Source organism: Protopterus annectens, chromosome 9.part0, assembly GCF_019279795.1.
Source record: "Protopterus annectens isolate FY-2018-M chromosome 9.part0, PAN1.0, whole genome shotgun sequence".
Taxonomy (NCBI): domain Eukaryota; kingdom Metazoa; phylum Chordata; order Ceratodontiformes; family Protopteridae; genus Protopterus; species Protopterus annectens.
The window spans coordinates 521,092,389-521,113,785 of record NC_056743.1 but is presented as its reverse complement, the minus strand read 5'-3'; the positions used below and the strand labels follow the sequence as shown (position 1 = coordinate 521,113,785).

At 38.5% G+C, this 21,397-nt stretch overlaps 1 protein-coding gene across 1 annotated transcript in view; it reads right to left on the bottom strand.

Annotated features, from left to right (window-relative positions):
* Positions 1-10,450: 10,450 nt before the first annotated feature.
* LOC122810542 (tetraspanin-15-like) overlaps positions 10,451-21,397 on the bottom strand; it is a 1,820,183-nt gene continuing 1,809,236 nt past the window's right edge. The window contains exon 9 of the mRNA XM_044082123.1: positions 10,451-13,259. Within this exon, the coding sequence (XP_043938058.1) occupies positions 12,933-13,259 (327 nt within the window). The 3' untranslated portion in view covers positions 10,451-12,932. The remainder of the gene's footprint in view (positions 13,260-21,397) is intronic.

Below are 21,397 nucleotides of genomic sequence, written 5' to 3'. Positions count from 1 at the left end.
GTATGACAAGGTGCATCTGTGGTTTAACACCTAGATTCTCATTTTGGTGAAGTGATTCATCAAGGTGCGTCAATCAAAGGATGAAACAGAAAACTTACATGCAACTGTTTTTTTTCAAACGCTACCATATGGTGAAAAAATGTTGAGATTGTGGTTGATTTATTCTCCTTCCAAGGAAACTCTTTACTACTTTTGTTGCAGACTGCTTTCGGACAGAAGTTATTTAAATTTTGATTCTGTGGATGGATTCAATATGTGGTGGAAACTGAAGCCTGAAATATTTGAGCATGAATCCAGTGTGGCCCATGTTTGGAAATTCACACAGTGGAAGGAGTTGAAAATTAGGATTAACTGTGTTGCAACTCTTGATTAAAAATCAGGAAGTTATTGAAAATGAAGTGATGAAGTGGAGGCAAATCCTTTTAAGATTGCTGGACATAATTAGATTCCTTGCAAAACAGAAATTAGCATTACAGGGGTCACCAAGAAGGAATTAACAATGAAACTGATGTTGATTCTGAACTGATGGGAAATGGAGACATTTTTTTAGAATTACTGCATTTGTTGGTGGGTCAGGCCTATTAGGCTGAATTATCACCAAACGCCAAGGGAATATTTCTATCCATTTGGACATCGGCACGCATTTGGACTATTCTATGGGACATATGGTGTCGGGCAAACATAACATAAGCATAAGGGAGGATTTATTTTCAACCTTCGGTTAACAGTGATTGAACGCTTTTCACCATATTGGGTTGCTGAAATATTGTTCGACGATGACTTACATGAGGTACTGTTCACAATTGTTGTATTACTGTTGGTCCAGGGGCACGTGGACAATAAACTTTTTTGGTAGGATTTATCGGTGAATGGGTGCCTAACATATTGGTTTATCGGAGCCTTCCAGGATCGCTTAATATTGACTGTATTGAGACATTGGCTCAATTGGGACTTACATATGACTTATAATTGCAAATATGTTGGCTATTCTCTTGCTTAACCTTTAAAGTGCATATTTTTTGAACTGAATCGTATGTGTTTTCAATAATCTAGGACTTTCTTGTATCATAGATATTTTGTCATTTTAAACTAATTATAATACAAGTCCATAATATATGGGTTTTTATATGCTTTTATACGCACTGTAATTGTGTTTGATAGACATACAGTGTTAAGGACAAATTAGGTTGGTGCTAATTACACTAGGGCACTACATCAGACTATACTAGACTATTTGTCCTCATCTATGGTATTAGGAGGTCCAGGAAAAGCTGTTCAGATTACATATTTATGTATGTCTTATGGTTAGATGATAAATAGTTATTTGTCGATACGACATCACAGTTTCTATTATATCCATGTATTTTGAACAACTATCAAAGAATAATTTGTGGAAAATATATGGTTGTATATGCACACTCATATTATTTAACATTTATATATGGATGTGATAGTTAACCTATTATGGGCCTGGGCATACTAATATTAATATTATATTACTGATTTTTTGAATACACTGCAAGCTTTCACTTTAGACTATTGACGGCTCCTATATAGATTTTTAGGTGGATACACCAGTTAATTTTGACTTTCCAGTGGTCAGTTGACCAATATTATACAGGTTAGTTAATTCATGGTTGTAGTTTTCATCACAAACTTTTTACTATTCTTAGTTGGATGCACCAGTGGATGCAGAATTACAGGAGGTATAGGGACCAATATCTTACTGATTATTATATACATATTTGCATTATTGATTGAAATTTTAGGCCCTTCATTCTCAGTGCAGTCCCTGTTGGACTGCAGTTCTATACATATATATTACAACAATATTTAGTGGGCAAACCATTAGTCTGTTGGTCATTGGTACTTGAATAATATGGATCTAGAGCAGATTTTGAATGGGTTATGTGCTGATAGGCATGATCTAGGAGTATTTGGTGTTAATGACATGTCAAGCAATAACCAAAATGGCTCCTATATAGGTCCTACTAATGGTTGTGACTTGGCTTTTAATAAATTTAATAAGGACTTGAGGAATCTCAGATCTGGCATTTGAAACTATTCAAAGCGTATATACAAAGAGACATCACTCCTAGAGGCCTCAGAGTCAGGTTGCAGCCCTTGGTCGGCAGGTCGGAGGACAGGCTGACAAAGGAATGGAACCAGGCTCTACATCAGTCTTCGATGATGTTTGTCACAATTTTAGCAGCATACTATGAAAGAATGGTTGATATACGTCTAACAGAAGTCAAAGCTTCTTGTGAGGAGTGTAAACGCTTTGAGTCACAACCTACATATGCCACCTTAGTTAACAAATTATCTAAGGATCTGGCTTCTTTTGACCAACAGACTAGGGATCGGAAAATCCGCAAGTTCAACAGGGATTGCACTGACTATCAAAGGGGTCATCCTTTTGATACATCAAAAACAGTTAGATTTAATGATATTGGTCAAAAGACACCTGGTATAAAACCTAGGAAGAGACCACAATCTATTCTGAAGTCCACTGATGCATCCTTTGCTAGTACCTCTGGTGAGGAATCATCATGTACGGATAATGATGGTAGCAACCTTCGAGAATAACCAAGGAGTAAGAAATCTAATACCAAAACCTCTTTAGACATGCATCAATGCGACGAGGGGGTCTCAAGCACAAACATAAATGCAAGAAGCAATTCCATGGAGGGTCTGATCCGAACACTGTTGAATTAACTATACCTGGCTCTCATAATGTATTGAATTTATCTGATGTACCATTGACAGATGCACAAAACGATTTTACTTAATAAAGGCCATGGCTTCATCCCCGTTTTTTTTAGTCATGAATATAGTATAGTGAATGATGTATTGTCATTTTGTCGTAATCTGAATCTTAAATTGTTCTTTTCAGGCAATATCTCTCAAAGATCTTCAGAATTTAGATTTTTGAAATCGGATTTTCAACCTCCGATGAATAAATATGTCTCCATATTTCAACAAACAGTTATCAAGGATTTACATTTTCACCATCAGGAATCATGCATTCTAGGCCAAAATATTTCCACCATGGAAAAGACTGCTTTAGAAGAACTTAGGCATAATCGTAACATCACCATTTTGCCTGCAGACAAGGGAGGTGCTGTCGTGGTTATGAATATTGGTGATTATCTCAATGAGGGCAAAAGGCAATTGGCAAATCGTAGGTGTTATATGCAGATGCTTATAGACCCTACATTGGTATATAAGGAGGAAATTGATTCCTTCTTACAAACAGCAGAAGAACAAGGCATTATAACAACAAATATAGTAAAACATCTTACTGTCAAAGACATACAAAAACAAATTTTATATCTTCTGCCTAAAATACACAAATCTATTACAAAACCTCCAGGTAGACCCATAGTGAAGGGGATTGGTTCATTAACAGAACCATTATCTGCTTATCTTACACACTACCTCCAGCCATTACTAACATCAGTAAGGGCCAGATTGAAGGACACGACACACTTCCTTCAAATTATTGAAGACACCCAACTTGAACAGGGTTGGCTTATGTGCACACTGGATGTCAAATCATTATATACAAGTATTCCACATTGGGCTGGGTTACAATCATTACAGTATTGGTTGGAAAAATCTGACTTGTACCCACCAGGTTTCAATACTCTTTTGATCTGCATGGCAGAGCATGTGTTAACCAAGAACATTTTTTATTCCCATGGTGAGTGTTTCTTGCAAGTACAAGGTACAGCGATGGGAGCTTCTTTTGCTCCTATTTATGCAGACCTGTTTATGGCCTATTTTGAGGAGTGCATGATTTATGATTCATCACACAACATCTACATAGTTGAAATTGACATCTGGAGACGATATTTAGATGATTGTTGGATGGTGTGGAGGGCGAATATAACATATTTACATGAATTCATACAATATTTGAATGATAATGTATGGGGTATGGAATTTACCGTTACATATGATTATTATACCATTAACTTTTTGGATGTTACAGTTTATCGTAACGAAGACCATACTTTGAGTACTAAAGTATTTCGCAAATACCCACAATACAATACCTTGTTACATGCATCTAGTATGCACCCTAACCACAACATCCGCAACATACCAAAATCACAATTCATGTGTATCAAATGCATATGTTCATCTGATGAGGATTTTCAAACAGCTAGGAATGATTTATGTTGTAGGTTCAAACACAGGGGATACAAGGACAGAGATATCTCTGCGGCTAGTGAATGGAGCAATACTTTGGATAGACAAACACTATTACAATACAAGAAATCGGATGACACTGACAAAGACTCTGTCATCAGGTTTGTGACTACTTATGGTAGGAATCACCATTTAGTGAGAGATATGCTGAACTCTAATTGGAACATTTTTTTGGCACATGATGAATTAAGAACATTACTAGGTACGAGATGCCACGTCTTTTAGAAGAGGTAAAACTTTAGGGGGGTTGTTTTCCCACTATAAACATAAGGAAGGGGGAGGAGCTATTTACCAACAGACAACCCTTACAGGGGATAAACTATTAGGCACCTTCCCATGTGGTCATTGCAGTTCCTGTTCCCAGGTTTACACACTTAAGGAGTTCACCAGTGCAAACACTAATCGTGTGTATCAGACTAGAGTTTTTGCCAGTTGTAGTACTACATGGATTATATATCTAGCTACTTGCCAGTGCCAATCATTTTATGTGGGACAAACATCAAGATCTCTCAGAACACGCATGACAGAACATAAAAGTGATATCAGGAACAAGAGGGATACCAATGCCCTGTATAGACATACCATGAAATATTCTAATGCACAATTTAGGTTCATGGTTATAGATAAAATTGTGGGGGATCGCAGCCATCAACAGGGTTGGCATTCTATTTTGAATAAAAAGGAACAATATTGGATTACCAACCTTGGGGCATTATTTTCGCCAGGCCTGAATGATCGTTTATAAATTGTTTTTGGTTTGGATTTTGGTATATTCACTCTATATCAGGACATTATTCAGGTTGAGAGAATATGTCATTTTTTGTAGATTTAAATGTCATGGATTTATGATGTTTAAATTGTTTAAAAAAAATACATATTTTTTTCATAACTTATGTTTTCTCGCAATTTATGATTTTGTTGTCTTTTGGTTTTGGTGATTAAGTTTATATAGGTGTTATATCACAATTGGTCAATTATTGACCTTTGATTAACTTAATTCTTATACACTAATTTTGTTAGTGCTACATACAATTACCATGTTTATTGTGTCCGTCTTTTTGAATTTATCATTAGTCCAACATGATCGGATCAGTCTACTAAAATACTGTTTAATATGTTTTGTGAACATATCATAGTAATACTATATACATTTCATTTTTTTATGGTTGGCTATATTTGTACTATTTATTATCAATTAAGTTTTGTTATCAAATTATGTTTTGGATTTTAATTTTATACATGCTATTTATATGATAATACTATCATATTATCAATTTATGAAGTGTCTTTATTTTGTTTCTGGTATCTTCACATGTATTTGAACATTCCGGCCACCAGGTTGGGCTATACCATTACCTCTTAGTTAAGGAGGGACTACTATAAATATAGCAAGTACCTGTGCTATACTGAACTTCTTTTTTGCTTAACCAGTGATAAAAGGCTGTGAGGCCGAAACCGGTCTGGTTATTATTTTGGAATATGTTTTATAACCAATAAAGGATTTTGAACCTTTTGTGCCTACCATCGTATTATGCTGGTCATTGTGGTTGTATGCAGTTGGTGCACGCCGTCCTTGCGAGGCATTTCAGTCGCATTTGGTGAAATATGACCCAGTGCTTTGACAGCACATTCTCAGACTCAAGCTGGGAAATAAATTTGTTAAATCTTATGTCACCTATGATCCAAAACACATTTATAGAAATTTTGGGAAATAAAGTAAGAAGCAAAATCATATAACAAGTTAAACAACCCAAGTACTAATCTATAATCCTGGCACTTCTCATAAGGATCAGATGAGCCAAGTTTTGCACTACATTATGACTGATGGAGATAAAACTAAAGGTAGTAGAATCATTTGTTGATTTTATCAAAACAAAAGGTAAAACTGCAGAGAATATTTCAAATATGATTTTGGAAAAACTAGAACATGATGGAATTGATATTCAAAATTGTAGAGGAAAAGGTTATAATGATGTTGTGATGGCTGGACAATATACTGGTGTTCAGAGATGCAAAAAAGAAGTTACTAGAAAAGCAGAGTTTGTTGCATGCACTAATCATAAGCTGAATTTGGCTGGTCTACATGCAACTTCTGTTGCTATAAATTCCGTCACATTTTTTTGGAATTTTGGAGTGTTTGTTCACATTTTTTTCTATCCTCAACTCATCGTTGAGATATTCTGACTTCACTCGCTTGTCAAAGTCTCAAGCATGTAACAGAAACACAGTAGAGGCAAGGGGAGAAGCTGTATGCATCATAAAAAAAAATTCTCAGGTATTTTAAAAGGTTTAGGTGATTTCACTAGTGAAGAAGAAAGTACAGTTACCAGGTCAGATGCTGGCATACTACCTGCTGCATTGCAATTGTTTTCCTTTCTGTGCTTTGGTGACCAGTGGGAATCAATTCTTCTAGGAAATTACCACCACACAGACTTACCTACAAACTAAAGGATTAAATATACAGCATTGTGATATAAAATGTGAAGATTTAAAAGCATTTTTAATTGACAATAGCGATGAGCTAGTGAACAGTGCAATATCATATGCCAAAGTTGGTTGTAATAATCTAGGAATAGTCATAGAGGACTGTCAGCCTCAATTTAGAAAGAAGAAACAAACGTTTGGTGAAAGATCAAGTGATGATGCTGAATTACTGTATGAAACTAAATTGCAAAGGGATATGTTTTCTTTGCTGGATACAGCGATTCAAGAAATAACTACAAGATGTCAACAGCTTCACGTTCTTGCTGAGAAATGTGCATTCCTTACTCCATTAAATCTTTTGAATGATAAGTACAAGTGTCCGCTACATCATGATCATCACAGTGACATTGATAAGGAAGAGTTTCTCGTTGAGAGAAAAAGACTTAGTTTCATTGCTGTTGTTACAAAGCAAGATGAAAGAGAGACACGGAGGGAAGGCCGAATGAACTTTTACAGTTTATTCAGAAATACAATCTTTGCAATTCAATTCCAAATATTGTAATACTGCTGCAAATGTTCCTCAGAATTGCGGTTAGTGTTGCTAACTGAGAGAAGTTTCTCTACACTAAAACTGATAAAAAATTATTTGAAATCTTCTGTGAGCACCTTGTGTTAAAGAAACCTTGCCATACTCTCTCTACACAACACCAACTGACAGACGAAATAGACTTTGATAATGTCATTGACGAATTTGCTAACATTAAAGCAAGAAAAACAGCATTTCATATTGTTGGAATTAATTAAAAAGTATAGTTAAACATTAATTCTTAATTGTTTTTCTAGACATCATTATTACTTTCTGTATGACTATGATGTGTATTATGCATTATTTTGTGAGGGGGGCAGCAAACTCAAAGTCAGCCCCAGGCAACACAAACTCTAGCTACGCCATTAATAGTATCTTGGATAATGTGCTTATAATTTCCATCATTTCTGTCATACTGTTTTTTTAAACTGTTTCTGTGCAGTATTCAGCATTTGTACTGGAATCTGGAAGAGCTAGGTGTTACTTGGTATGCACATTATTTGCTAATTAGATGACCAGAGTTTTGGTTGGATGTATCTACTTTTCAAGAGCAGACAGATACAGAACAACCCCTTAACAATACAATGTTCTTAAGGGCTCATTTGCATACACCCTATGGGCCTCCTTCAATGGAGGCATTGCACAGCAAAGCCTCTCTTCTTGTTGTTAGCCTACAGATAACACTGATCATTCTGACCAGCATATGTAAGCTGTACTCCGTTTCCTTCCAACCTGATGTTTATTGCTTGAGAGAGTCTGTTATGCTGGATATAATGGATATGGTCTTACTACAGCTATTGGTCTACAAAATGATCTTCCTTATTTATTGTCAGACACCGTCTTATGGTCCCTCTTGTGAATGGATAGACACTCCTTTGAGTCTCGACTGCTGGATTTTCCTGCAAGTCACACAAATATATACTCGTATATTACTTGTACGTATTGCAGGAGGCAATGGGCTGGTCACTAGCTGCAGGGATCCACTACTGGCCTCTAGTAACAGGCACTCATCTGTAGTTAGTGTGTATGATGCCATTGTACATGAGCTCTGAATGCATACATCCTGAGTGCAGAACAGTAGATAAAGGATCAATCCAACCATATGATCCATCAAAGGGGGTCTTTTTGAACATGCATCAGTACCTGAGAACTCCATTTACTGTAATGCCCTGTGTTCTACTGAGCCATGTCACACCTGCGACTCATTTTGAAGAAATGTGCCACTTACTAATAAAGTGTGCCATTCTTTTGGTAGTCTTATAGCATTATTGTCTTTGGAACAAAGTTTAAGTGCCCATTCCAATGTCTAGGTATTTTCAGATGAAGTTTCTGATTAAACAGCTCAACACTGGCATTCTGTACTGATATAGAAAGCATGTATTTGGATTTTCAAGTGATATATACCTTTCCACATAAAGATCTTTAAAATGCCAGGGCATGCTTCTTCCTACCAGAATTTTTAATAAAATACTTAGTGAAATATGGGTTCATATTACATTATCGAAAAATAATGTAATCGAACCATCAAAACTTCAATATGGCAGCATTTCGAAGCTTGTATTGTGGGGGGCTGCATCCCCCACACCCCACGCTAAATATATATTCCAACTTCGAGATTGCACTACAGTGAGGAAAGGGCAAATATTCCAATCCTCACTGTACTGCGATCCCACAATGCGATCTTCGAAATGCAGCCATTTCGAAGTTTTAATGGTTCAATTATGTTATCTTTCGATAACGTAACAGGAACCCATGAAATATTACTGCTCACTCACTGTAATCCACTCTTTTAAGGCCACGTCTTGGCTAAATAAGATTTGCAGAAAAAAGCACCCATATCATTGTGGCATCTCAATATCATATCTTCATGTAGTGATGAGGACACTGTGGTAACAGAAAGCATATCATATATTGAAGCAACATTTGACTTCCGCAACAACTGAAAAATACCTCAGTTATGCCATCCCAACACTGTGTCTGCCACTATACTGTGTACAGTACCTGCACAGAGGCATGTAAACATTACAGTTCAAGTTCAGTTTATTCAAATGCTTTTACCTAAGCATTGCACGTCAATAAAATAGTCAGATAAAGAAAAACAATTAAAAATGTTAATCAAACAGTTGAAGAAAGGGACAACTGCAAACATTATAACATAAAACCCTCATTGAGAAATAAGCTTTCAGGAATTTTTTAAAACTGCACACTAAAAGATACATGAATGCAGTTTTTTATCCACATGTATCAGTCATATAAACACCATCATATTTACAGACCTCTAATGATTCACAGCGTAATTACATGTTAATAATAAATGCCACATAGTGACCTATACAGGATTCTGCTCCGTATGCAACACACAAATGTTGGTATAGTGTTAGGTTAATAAAATGTATGAAATTAAGGGTACTAACAGACCAGAAACACTGCTCTGAATCCAATGCAAACGTATGGAAATGGGAAGCTAAAGTACATGCCCCTACGGACACCATTCTCTGCAGCCTCTGCCACTTCCAGGACAAAACTAATTATTGTGCTATAGCTGCAGACACATCACTATGCCAAGACAAATGCAATTTAATTTGAAATTCATAAGCACTATCTAGCTTGCTATAAATGGTGACACACACACTGTGCAAACACATTTAAGAATAAATCTGACATTACAGTATCCCCACTATATGAGGAGGTCAGTAAAGACAGAGTTTAGCAGTGTTTCATGTAGAGATAAAGGAGATACAGAAAAAGAACTTAAGGACATGTCTATACCTAAGCATTTAATTTTTTTTCACTTGATTTATTTAGCAAGGATGTAGCTACATACACAAATCTGCACTAACCTTTGTGATTCTATACACATTTAAATAAAGCTGTGGTACTAATTCAATCTGGCCATGAAATGTCACAAAGCAATGAGACAATGACAGAAAAATATAGGCTAGTATAAGCAGATTGAAATATGGACCCAGATTCAGTGACAGATGCACTTACAAATTTTCTGTGCTTTTGAACCAGGTTTTAAATGTATATCATACATAGAATAGTGCATGGAAAGGTATCCTTCATGAGATGTTACACATACCATTAAGTATTCCATGTCAACTAAACAAAGGAGTGAAGCCCATGGTATTTATTCTGGCAATGGGCACTGTTATCTTCCAATACATACATATATATATATATATATATATATATATATATATATATATATATATATATACACACATACATATTCTAGTTGGCACAGCAGATTTCTGATGTAGCAGTTCTACATACTCAAGTGACAACTGAGATCTGTAGACAAATGAGGGTTGCTACGGCTCACAACAGCAACTTTCATTTGAATAAATGTGAAAACATACTTAGACACCACAGCTGCAGGTAATGTGGTGCTCTCCACAAGTAAAACACAGCTAATTGTGGATGCATGCCTAACAGGAAATGTGCATCTGTATTATAGCTCAAGGGTTATTTGGGAGTACAATTCAGTGCAAACAACAGGATGACTGTGCTTCAAGCTATAACACTCTGATGAGATGTTAAACCAAGGCCCCAGCTGTCTGAGTTAGTGGTAGCTCAGGTGGATGTAAAATACCTCATGGCACCTATGAAAAGGTGTAGGGAAAGGCACCTGATGCCCTTGCCAAATTTCTCCTAGTAGTATAAATACCACCTTGAATCTCCCTCCAAAAAGGCCACTGGCTTAGTAGGATTAACCAGGTCAACAAAGGGGAAAAAAAATGAAATAAAAAAATACTCTCTCTTCCACACAAGACGAGACCCGAGGGACTAGAAAGTATTAAGACCAGGTCATTGATCTAAAATGAACTTCTCCTGTATTCCTGAAACTGTTCCAAGAAATATGCCTCAAACTGAATTATCAAGACGAACTACTTGGAATTAATGTCTTAAACAGATGAATATTGTCAGTTAAACTATAAAATGTTCACCTCTCAACTCACATTACATACATTTTCATTATACACCTCACCTTGTAAGGTGTTTCATGAAACAGAAGAAACTGCCACATGCTGCTTTTACTATAATTCTGGGTTAATGCCATTCATGTTTTGTCTCTGCTGTCTTGAACATTTTTGTCACACTACAGATGACAAGGGAATACTGCCTTTTGAACTACTGATGTAGTTTAGTTATGTTATTCCTCATTCTTTCAATTTTCCAGTACATCATGTAATTCATAAGGGTAATAGCTGACAGTTATGCCGCATACCATCTTGCACTCTCTTCACTCTGTAGACATGTTTTATATCTGAAACTTTGGCCATAACTAAAGCAGGCGGCATTTGTGCCTTATTATTTTATTAGAGATGGTAGATTGGGAAGTACTGATGATGATGTTGGTTTTGCTGTAATCTTCATTTTTTGAAGTACCCCCTCACCTCATGTTCCCAAGCTTTCTAATAATTGCCTAGAATGTCTACTGTTGTGGTATTCAAGAGAAAACAATGGTGTCTGAGTGCATTGCAACACTTGAGCCATTTTTCATTCTAGTTATAAACAGTTTTGGTTATCTGAATGACCATAATGAAATTGTACACTTCAATTTTAACATAAAAGATAAAACAATGAATTATGACTCTTCTAGAAACAGAAGGACAGGTAATTACAGCTACTGTTTTATATGTCTTCACCACCAGGTTAACAGAATGTTATTAGAGTCAGACAAGAAATGATCCAGACAGCTATGTGAAAATTTTAGCTTTCTGCTTCAGTTACAGCTTCAGAAAGTTCTTGAAATTTTGGAGATAGAATGCAGACTACAGAAATGAGTTCTACAGTCTGCATAAGCCAAATATTCATTTCATGTAAGCAAAGGAATTTGGCCCCTTTGGATGTTATGCCAACATAATTATGCAGTTAAAGCACGAAAGAGAACATGCATGTTTCTTTACATGAAAGTGTTGTCAACAAACATATTTAAAATGTCAACTGGCATTTTGGAATCTGTAACAAATGTATTTGTGGTTCCCTATTGACATGTCAACACTCGTAATGTTGAGTGTCTGACACAAAGAACAAAAAAAGAAAAAAAAAAATAGGACACAGTTCAGGAGAAGAGCAAATCTTGAAACCCCCCCCCCCACCAACTTTTATATACCAACTACAAGATCTCGATACCTCACAGAAAAGCAAATATTCCGAGAAATGGCAATCTTAAACTTGATATACCTAAATCCATTTTTTGGCCATTCAGTCTCCATATTATGGGACTCACTAAAGTGGGTCCCAACATTTCAGAAGGTTACCCTATTTGCAGTGGTAGTCTATAAAAAGGGGTATTAAATGAAGAATAGTCACTCCATTCTAGACAGTGGATATCGTGGCTCTGGGAAGCATGTTTTGTAAAAATAAAATTCAGTGAATGCATACATCAAAATAAAATGTGAAAATCCGTATTTCACCACAACACACCAATGGCCCTGATAACACAGGAAACACTACTATCAGATAACAGTTGTACAGCTTCAAGCAATGGCTCAATTTTTCAAGTACGCATCCTTAAAAATACTAGTCTCATGTAAAATAAATAAATAACGTGTTTCCCAGGAAGCTACAATGTAAAAGTTTTGTCCACTTTCTAAGTCAACTCTGTTTATCGGAGATTATCCTTATTTTTTCAGCCGTAACGGATACCGTTGAGTACTTCACAATGTACACATCTTGGACAAGTATCCTTAAGAATGACTTAACCTACAACATCTTCACCAACAGACGTATTTTCTTTGGTCTCAGTACTTAAAAGAACAGCAATGTCTTCATTCTTCTCCTCCAGCTGCTGTGAAGTGGAGTTAGCAATTCCATCTTCGTTATCACTGTTACCACCATCATCATCATCAGAGAGAACTGGGAGGTACCCCTCCTCTCTAGGTAGACATAGGCACCAGCCAGCACCTGTAAGGTCCAGGTCCTTAAAACGGATGTCATGTAACTGACGAAACTTGAAATCAACCATATCCCTGGCAAGATCTCTAAGCTTAGTCAAGTACATCCAAGAAAGCACCAAACCAAAAAGCTGTAAAAGAGAAAGTACAAAAAGAAAAACACATTAACCATAATATATGAGCAGATGTGCTTACATGCATGAATCTTCACACAAGTGACATTTTGCTGGTTTAACACTATGAATCATTAAATTATATTTTAGTTCCTAAGAAAAGCATCAGCTTATAGTACAAACAGAAATTAATGCATCAGAATGCTAAAGAAAGTCAACAATTTGGAATATATTGTAGTTGTACCTACACAAGAATATTCGAGAACAAGTTTCAGTACTCAAATGTTCTTAGAAAAATAATGAGATTAGCAAAACGACGACTAGCTGATAAATAATATGCCCCATCTGCCCCACTATCACTACAAAAAGCAGGTGCAACAAGGTCAGAGGAACAGGCAGAAATGTTATCAAAATATGCAGCAAAATAAACAGGATAATGTGGAAATTATGTAAGTTGGCCACAGGACAAATGTTGAACCTTTGGCAGCATAACACAGCTCAGAAATGCAACCATGTTAGCAGATTGGTCTACTGTTAATCATGCAAAGCTGCAAACTCACCAAAGGGAATGGCTGCAGGGTACAAAAACTAGAAGAAAATACATCTATCCTGGGAATATACACACCTAGACAAGAAATGCAGGACTGCAGTACGCATATTATTGGTTCCAGCAGCAAGACAGAAAGTGGGGTGCCAATGAAGTATGCTGGGAGGTGTGTGAGAGATGAATTGGCTATATCTCTATGATGAGATCTATACATATGTACAGGGTGTTACTATCCTATGCTTAACAAAGCAGCACTTAATCTTTGATATTGCAGGGAGGTATGTAGGAAAGAATGTCCCTTGCATACAGCAGTGTTACATTCATAGGGCTGCACTTTTGTGACAGTCCCTATGGTGTTTGCTCCATAGTACAGCTGCTCCATGGCTTTGCTTAGGAGTCCTCCTTACTTTCTGCAGTTGGTTTTTTTTTTGTCACTGGCTGCAGGCAGCACCAACCCAGCTGATGATTGGGTCATTTGGAAGACGTCATTATCTTAAGAAAATGCACATACTAAATATATCTTTTTTATCAAACTGTTTACTGTTCAAATAATGTATCCACAAATTTGTTTTAGTCAGAAATCCCATATTTTTTTTACAGCTGATATCAGTGAATGACTGCATGAGTGGGAACCCCATAAAATGCAGAGCACACCAGTGTGGGTTAAACATTACATATGCCATCTAAAAGCATTAGTGAGTATCATGGCTGTCATTGGGATAATTAGATGTACATAGATGAATTTAGCCACTGGGAATGCACAAGCCGGTGCATTTCTTTGTGCCTGTCCCAAGCCTGGATAAATGGGTAGGGTTGCGTCAGGAAGGGCATCCGGCATAAACCTTCGCCAAATCATTTCATGCAGTCACCAGTAAATATTTCCATACCAGATCGGTCGAGGCCAGGGTTAACAACGACCACCACCAGCACTGTTAGCCAACAGGGTGCTGGCAGAAATTGGGCTACTGTTGGCCGAAGGAGGAGAAGAGGTGGAAGGCATGGCCAAAGGCAGGAAGAGAGGAGAAAGGCTAGGACTGTGGTAGTGAGAGTCGGAACTTTGAATGTTGGCAGTATGACTAGTATAGGGCGAGAGCTAGCTGATATGATGGACAGAAGGAAGGTTGGTATATTGTGTGTGCAAGAGACCAGATGGAAGGGGAGTAAGGCCAGGTGTATCAGAGGTGAGTTCAAATTGTTTTGTCATGGTGTGGATGGGAGGAGAAATGGCATAGGAGTTATTTTGAAGGAACAGTATGCGAAGAGTGTTTTGGAGGTGAAAAGAGTGTCAGATAGAGTGATGTTTATGAAGCTGGAAATTGATGGTGTAATGATGAATGTTAGTGCATATGCTCTACAAGTTGGGTGTGCAATAGATGAGAAAGAAAAATTTTGGAGTGAATTGGATGAATTGGTGATGACTGTACCCAAGGGTGAGAGAGTGGTGATTGGAGCAGATTTCAATGGGCATGTTGGTGAAGGGAACAGTGGGGATGAGGAAGTGATGGGTAGGTATGGTGTTAAAGGAATGCAGAAGGTCAGATGGTAGTGGATTTTGCGAAAAAGATGGACATGGCTGTGGTGAATACGTATTTTAACAAGGAGGAGGAGCATAGGTTGACATACAAGAGTGGAGGAAGATGCACACAGGTGGATTATATCTTATGTAGGAGGGCCAGTTTGAAGGAGATTGGAGACTGTAAAGTGATGACCGGAGAAAGTGTAGTTAGGTAGCATAGGATGGTGGTTTGCAGGATGATGATGGTGATCAAGAAGAGGAGGAGGAGTGTGAGGGCAGCACCAAGGATGAAATGGTGGAAATTGAAAAAGGGTAATTGTGAGGTGGAGTTCAGGGAAGAGTTAAGACAGGCACTGCGAGGCAGTGAAGAGTTACCAAATAGCTGGGTAACTACAGCAGAGCTAGTAAGGGAGATGGCTAGAAAGGTGCTTGGTATCACATCGGGACAGAGGAAGGACGATAAGGAGACATGGTGGTGGAATGAGGAAGTACAGAAGAGTATACAGGCAAAGAGGCTGGCAAAAAAGAAGTGGGATTGTCAGAGAGATGAAGAAAGTAGACAAGAGTATAATGAGATGAGGTGCACGGCAAAGAGAGAGGTGGCAAAGGCTAAGGATAAGGCATATGAAGAGTTGTATGAAAGGTTGGACACTAAGGAGGGAGAAAAGGACCTGTACCGATTGGCTAGACATAGGGACTGAGCTAAGTAAGATGTGCAGCAGGTAAAGGTGATAAAGGATGAGGAAAACATACTCACAAGCGAGGAGAGTGTGATGAGGAGATGGAAAGAGTACTTTGAGGGGTTGATGAATGAAGAGAATGAGAGAGAGAAGGTTGGATGATGTGCGGATAGTGAATCATGAAGTACAATGGATTAGCAAGGAGGAAGTAAGGATAGCTATGAAGAGAATAAAGAATGGAAAGGCTGTTGGCCCAGATGGCATAACTGTGGAAGCATGGAGGTGTTTAGGTGAAATGGCAGTGGAGTTTTTAACCAAATTGTTTAATTAAATCTTAGAAAGTGAGAGGATGCCTTAGGAATGGAGAAAAAGTGTTTTGGTACCGATTTTTAAGAATAAGGGTGATGTGCAGAGCTGTAGTAACTACAGAGGGATTAAACTGATCAGCCACAGCATGAAGTTATGGGAAAGAGTAGTGGAAGTTAGGTTAAGAAGGGACGGGATGATTAATGAACAGCAGTATGGTTTCATGCCGGGAAAGAGCACTACAGATGGGATATTTGCTCTGAGAGTGTTGATGGGGAAGTACAGGGAATATCAGGAGGAGTTACATTGTGTTTTTGTAGACTTAGAGAAAGCATAGGACAGAGTGCCTAGAGAGGAGTTGTGGTATTGTATGAGGAAGTCAGGTGTGTCAGAAAAGTATGTAAGAGTTGTACAGGATATGTACGTGGGTAGTGTGACAGCTGTGAGGTCTGTGGTGGGAATGACGGATGCGTTTAAGGTGGAGGTGGGGTTACATCAAGGATCAGCTCTGAGCCCTTTCTTATTTGTAATGGTGACGGACAGGTTGACAGACGAGATCAGACAGGAGTCCCCATGGACTATGATGTTTGCAGATGACATTGTGATCTGTAGTGAGAGTAGGGAACAGGTGGAGGAGACCCTGGAGAGATGGAGATATACTCTAGAGAGAAGAGGAATATATATGTGTGAATGAGAGGGAGGACAGAAGAATGCTGAGGATGCAAGGAGTAGAGGTGGCAAAGGTGGATGAGTTTAAATACGTGGGGTCAATAGTTCAGAGTAACGGTGAGTGCGGAATAGAGGTGAAGAAGAGAGTACAGGCAGGATGGATTGGGTGGAGAAGACTGTCAGGAATGATTTGTGACAGACGAGTACCTGTAAGAGTGAAAGGAAAGGTCTACAAGAGGGTAGTGAGACCAGCTATGTTATATGGGTTGGAGACAGTGGCATTGACAAAAAGGCAGGAGTTTGAGCTGGATGTGGCAGAGTTAAAGATGTTAAGATTTGCACTGGGTGTGACGAGGGTGGACAGGATTAGGAATAAGTATATTAGAGGGTCAGCCCAGATTTGTAGGTTTGGAGACAAAGCCAGAGAGGCAAGATTACGTTGGTTTGGACATGTGCTGAGGAGGGATGCTGAGTATATTGGGAAAAAGATACTAAGGATGAAGCTACCAGGTAACAGGAAAAGAGGAAGGCCTAAGATAAGGTTTATGGATGAGGTGAGAGAGGACATGCAGGTGGTTGGTGTGACAGAGCAAGCTGCAGGGGACAGGAAGAAATGGAAACAGGTGATCTGCTGTAAATGCTTACAGCTTAAACATGTCTGTCATGCATTTTAAGGTATCTGCATCATGTCAAAAGTTTAACATTTTCTATTTTTTCTAATCTATATATATATAAAAAAGAGATACCACCACCACCAAAAAAAAAAAAATATAATGTGTCTGAAAAAAATGAATATGCTGCACAGGAATCAGGAATGCAAGACTGCAGACTGAAAATGACAGTAGGGACATTATACTGCTACCAATGTCAGCTAGAACCCTTACCCCAATAGACACTATTCCATGTCAGCTAGAACCCTTACCCCAATAGACACTATTCCATGTCAGATGTCATCTACATGGTGATGGCAGCAGATCTGGCAGAACACTCAAAAAAAAGTGTTTTTTAAAGTATGGAAAAGTGATGTTGAACGTGGACGATAATGACAACAAAACTCTGATGTTGATAAAAAATTTCCCCACTGGATGCTATTACTACCTATGAAGTGGTTATATATATGTCTGTGTGTGTCCAGAGATTTAGTAGTAGTGTGTGGGTGCAGCTAAAAAGCAACATTAAGCACTGCAACAACAGAAGCTATCTGCTGGTGAAATCTGGGACAAAACATTAAACAATCATCAAGTCCCTGCTCAGAAATGGTTAAAGAAAGGCTCTTGTTAACCTACCTGTACTGGATTCCAGAGGAGAGGAGAGTTACTGGAAAACATATCTGTCCAGGTTAAGGTCCCTACAGTGAGTGAATCATGTAACTTTGACTTCTAGATGTGTAGCATTCCATTAAGGCAAGAGAGAGGAGTTTGTCTTCTATCATAGGGGCACAAATTACCTCCGAGTCATCCATATAATGAGAGTATAGTGTGATTGATTCAACTCCTGGCACAAAGACACGCTGAAGACTAAATTTTTCTGTGTGAGTGAGGAACCTCTGGGGTCTCTCCATTTTGTTTGGGTGTGTGTTTGGTATGTACAGGAAGCATTGCATTGTACTCTATTATTTGATTGATGAGGGAAAGAGTACAGATTAATAACCTCTCTTGTTCTGGAAGCTATATGGCTTAGGAAACATGAGGTGGTCTTAGGTGGTCTTCCTTACCACCATGGAGACATGTTGAAGTAAGTCAACTGTCAATATGTTCTCTCACCACTGACTCAGAGCTTAGATATAGGGTGTTGTTATTAATAACAAAGATGGCAATAATTTTTCATTGAGTTTAAAACCATGATTTTTTGCACCATCATTTGTTTGCGCCCTAGAATATTCTTGTAGAATGGGACTGAGTGACTGGACTGACTTGCAGTCATCAGCAAACTTCAACTTTGTCAAACACAGACCTTTTGACCTTTTTTTTTGTATTTACTTACTCCAGTAGATTCCAAACAACAACAGCACAGGAACTATCACTGTAATGGGTCCGCTGGTAATGGGTCTGCTAGTGTGAGGTGAGTTGATTGTATACTGTATGTGTTGGACAGTTTTAGTTGCAGTTTGCAACCACCTGATGGTATATGGGTTGACGCCGCCTCCCTCAGGTGAGAGTGTTTTCATGGGTGGGAGTATGGGGGGAGCTAATCAAAGGCTTTGTGACATGACATATGTACAGGTTGCAGATTGATTTGGTGACAGTCTGGTGACAGTCTCAGAGTCAACACCAGGCAAGATCTCCCACCAACAAAAGACTAAAAGCAAACTGGGTCAGATCAAGTGTTTGAAGGTCTTTTAATCTTTATATGATGATTGGCTCCACTTAGGTTTTGGGGCTTGTTTTGGAGAGGCTATTGGGTCTATAGTTCCCAGAGTCAGTCGGATGGGGCTGAGTTGAAAAAAAGTACCCAAATGGTGTTGCTAACTCCTATTTTAAACCACTGAGAATGCAGCCTGGGATGTTATCAGGTCCCAAAGAGGCTGTGATTTTGGCCTTGGAGAGAGAGAGCAGTGGAGACCTGCTCTTTAGATACTAGTGAAAAAGTGATAGTAGGAGTTGGTTTGGGGTATATGTGGCAGGAATAGAGGGGAGAAGTTTTCACTGAACCTGTCTGCTAGCTATTTCCACTGGTTCAGTATATGCAGTGCCATTCACTGCCAGTTCAGTGCAAATCTGGGATTTTCCTTTCTTATGGTTATCCTTAGCTAGGAATGCTAATCTAGATTTTAGTTAGCTTTTAGAGGACTTTACAAGATGTCTTATTTGCTGTGAGGAAGAGAGAAGGGTCTAAAAACTGAGATTTTGTTCCTTCTTATGTAGACACAAACAATTTCTTCCTCTTAGTATATAACCTGTTTATGGCGGATGTTCATCAGTCAGGCTTGTTTTTTCCTGAGGATCCTGCTTTGGTCCTATCAAAAACAGCTGAGTCAATACAACTGTAGAGATGTTTATACAATGAATTGGTGTATATGCCACTATAGGTGGCCTTGCCATCAGTGGGGACAGGAGCTTTGAAGCTATTAATGCCTTCTTGTAAGAGGCTGTAGTAGTTGGCAGTCAGCAGCAGCCTTTCCTGGAGGGGAGGATGCTATCGTGCTATTGACAGAAACTGATTTATGATCAGACTTCACCAGTGATACCATACACTTTTTACTTGTGTGGGGACACCATGTTGATAAGTGATAAGTCTAGAATGTTTGGGTTTTTTGGGCCAGTTGGCTACTATCTGCTCCCAGGCATTTGAGTTAATGAGTCCCAACAACTGTTTGTACATGTATAATTTACCCAATCGATGGATGGGTAGTTACAGTCTCCCATAACCAGTGTGTTTGGTTGTATTTTGAGCCACTCAAGTAGATCCAAATAGGCAGTGTGGCTATCATCATTCATGGAAGAGGACCTATAGCTGGCAATAACTTGGAGAGCCGCCTTTGCTATAGTTATTTTCACATGGAGTAACTCTAGAATCATTCTGTTTAACCAACCTGGAGGTGTATTTATTGAGGATGATTTATGATACTCCCTCCTCCTTTGCTTCCATTTGTGTCTTTGTTGTCTGTGAGCATTGTGGGATCAGTATATGGAGGTATATCCTCTCCTGCCTTTACCAGGTTGCTCTACTGTCTCTCTCTGACTCTCTCTCCACATCTTCCAAGGTGAGAAATATTGCAAGTAAGTACAGTTTCATATTTAGACTTCTAGCATTTAGCAGCATAACCTTAAGGTTGTTTTTGAGGATATTTTTATGTCAGAAATTTAGTTTTTCTGACATATCCTAAAAAGTTACTATGGGAGAGGCAAGAGCCTTAGCCAGTAGCCGAAAGCCCAGAGGTGATAGATGGAAACCATCTCCGGCAAAGCATTGTGGTCTATCAACCACATCATCCCAGGCTGAAAGGTACTGAATCTCCTTAGAATGCCACCAGAAACAAAGCCAATTGTTGAAGTCAATCATTTTTTGTTTGTATTGAGGCATCATCCTAGGTGAATGTAGAATGCAGCTTAAGGTGAGGGACAAACCCGCTTGGGACACACAATCAGCGAGCTCAGTCATGTCTCTCTTCATATAGTCCAGTGAGGTAGGTCTCAAGTCGCTCACACCAACATGGACTATGACAGAGTCATAACAGTGCCTGCTGTTGAGAGACTTGAGTGCATGTGTGATGTGGCGGATCCTGGCACCTGACAGACAGCTGACTGTGACCTTTTCCTTATCCAACCTGGTGAGTGGGACATCTGTGTGTCTCACAATGGAGTCATCTATGACTAAAACATTTGATTTTGTGTTTTGCCTTAGGGGCATGTTTGGTGAGATACTGGTGCACATGTTTGCGTGTGGACTGTGATTTGTTGGGAATGTATTAAGTGAAGTGTGTTTATGTTTGGGAGGT